Here is a 1,996-nt window from a genome sequence, read left to right as displayed (position 1 = left end):
ATATTCTGGTAAGCATTAACACTGAGTAATAGCTCAGGTTTTTTTTTTTTTGGGAGTTTGGTAAATGGGTGGCCGTAGAAGAGATCAGCGTCAATGCTTCAAGTACTGATGAACTTCCAAGGCCTTGCTCCCACTTATTACGTTTAGTTTCCCTGAACGAACGTTGAGTTCAGAATTATTCGACCTACCAGGGTACTCTTCCTCTTTCCTTGAGTGGTTTAATCACATCTTAATTTACTTGTTACCCTTTCTTTTTTTCTTTCGAAATATTTGACAAGGAGCAATATCAAGAAAAATTCTGATGCACTTCTTCGGAAAATTCCTTGAAAATTCTCAGGATAATATTTCTACGTATGATGTGAAAGCCATTTCTGTTCTTAATATGTTCATATGTGCTAATTAATGGACAGAACTTAAATGTGGTTACCATCTAGAAGCTGGCATTTTCAGTCAGATCATTTTGGATATGCATTGGCAGAAAAGTTGACTTACAAGAGACTGCAAATTAATTTGTCATCAGTGAAAACTTTATCCTCCATTTTCAGGAGATATAATATATATCATGATTGCCTGCTTGATCTTGTTGCTAGGCTAATCTGATATTTTTCATATGAAAACGTTCATGAAGAAGTGAGAACCGACATAACTGGTAAAATGTAGAGGGAATGGGTGGCTAGCAGGAGCTGTATATACCTTTGTTTTTTCAAAATTTTAAAATTTTGTCTTTATAATAATTTTTTTGTTTAGTGAGATGTCTCGTAACAATTAATTAATAATTAATTATAATAAACTTAGAATTAAAGTAAAACTCCTTATAGTAAAATTATGCTCCATACCCTACTTCTTAAAATCTCATAACCACTGACTTCTTTTTCTCTTTTCTTTTTACCAAATGGAAATAAAAAATCATTTTTTTAATCCTCTTTTGCTTCTTATCAGAATTCTGTGTGCCAAAAATTTCTAGTCAGTGATTCATTAAGAACGAGACGGCTCAGCAGGTTTAGCCAGCATAGTAGGTCATCTGCTGATCCCCAACATTTCCTGGTCAAGGTCTGCCATAGTGCCATTTACCTTCCTTCCGGAACGTCACTTCTTTCAACGTCACCCCACGTTAACAAGTCTTAGTTGAGCTTACTAGGTCTCCTCCTTTCTATAAATAATTAAGTTCATTTAGATATACTGCAACAAGCTCATGAATGCCTGGTTGAGTTCTTAAATCTAAAAAAGGTTAACTCTCTGTCATAAAAAAGGTTAACACTCTGTCTTTTTCTACGTGAAATTTCTGTCAGTTTCTTAATATGGCAGCACAGAAAGGGAGTCGGTCTTTAGAGCAAACGCCAAGTTGGGCAGTCGCGGTTGTCTGTTTTGTGCTGATTTTGATTTCAATTATCATAGAACATGTCATCCACTTAATTGGAAGGGTAATTCAAGCAACACATAACCTCGATCTCTAATAACATTCATGCTGTTATTTTTGGGTACTTTGACAGTAATTTTTTCAATTCTCTACTTTCTGCAGTGGTTAAAAAAGAGACAAAAGCGAGCTCTTCGTGAAGCACTTGAAAAGATTAAATCAGGTTTGTCATTCCATACATGCATAGTTCTAGTAAATTAAGGTTAAATAAATTTGTTGTTTTGGTTTTCAGAAAACTTGGCTTTCTCTTCCTTTCAGAGCTTATGCTGTTTGGGTTCATATCATTGCTCCTGACAGTGGGACAAGGAGTCGTATCTGATATTTGCATATCAAAGGCTTTAGGGGCTACATGGCATCCTTGTAGCAAGAAACAGGAGAGTGAATCAGCAAAGAATGAAGAGAAATCTTCAGATTCAGATGAAAATCATCGGAGAAGGCTCCTAACGTTTCAAGATTCTGGTGGTGGTGATCGAAGAGTTTTAGCAGCAGCAGGATATGACAAATGTGCATCCAGGGCATGTTGAATTCGGTTTTAGCTTTCTCCTTTTGTTTTTTTTTTTTTGGTTCAAATTGTTAAAAAAC

The 1,996-nt window shown here is 35.5% G+C and overlaps 1 protein-coding gene across 1 annotated transcript in view; it reads left to right on the top strand.

Annotated features, from left to right (window-relative positions):
- The first annotated feature begins 1,217 nt into the window (after positions 1 to 1,217).
- The window catches only part of LOC110420857 (MLO-like protein 3), an 8,246-nt gene continuing 7,467 nt past the window's right edge, over positions 1,218 to 1,996 (top strand). Inside the window, exons 1-3 of the mRNA XM_089784285.1 lie at positions 1,218 to 1,421; positions 1,520 to 1,577; positions 1,673 to 1,929. Coding sequence (XP_089640411.1) covers positions 1,299 to 1,421; positions 1,520 to 1,577; positions 1,673 to 1,929 — 438 coding nt within the window. The 5' untranslated portion in view covers positions 1,218 to 1,298. The remainder of the gene's footprint in view (positions 1,422 to 1,519; positions 1,578 to 1,672; positions 1,930 to 1,996) is intronic.

Source organism: Theobroma umbraticum, unplaced genomic scaffold, assembly GCF_002168275.2.
Source record: "Theobroma umbraticum cultivar Fairchild unplaced genomic scaffold, ASM216827v3 scaffold_86.0, whole genome shotgun sequence".
NCBI lineage: Eukaryota > Viridiplantae > Streptophyta > Magnoliopsida > Malvales > Malvaceae > Theobroma > Theobroma umbraticum.
This window is presented reverse-complemented; position numbering and strand designations above follow the sequence as displayed.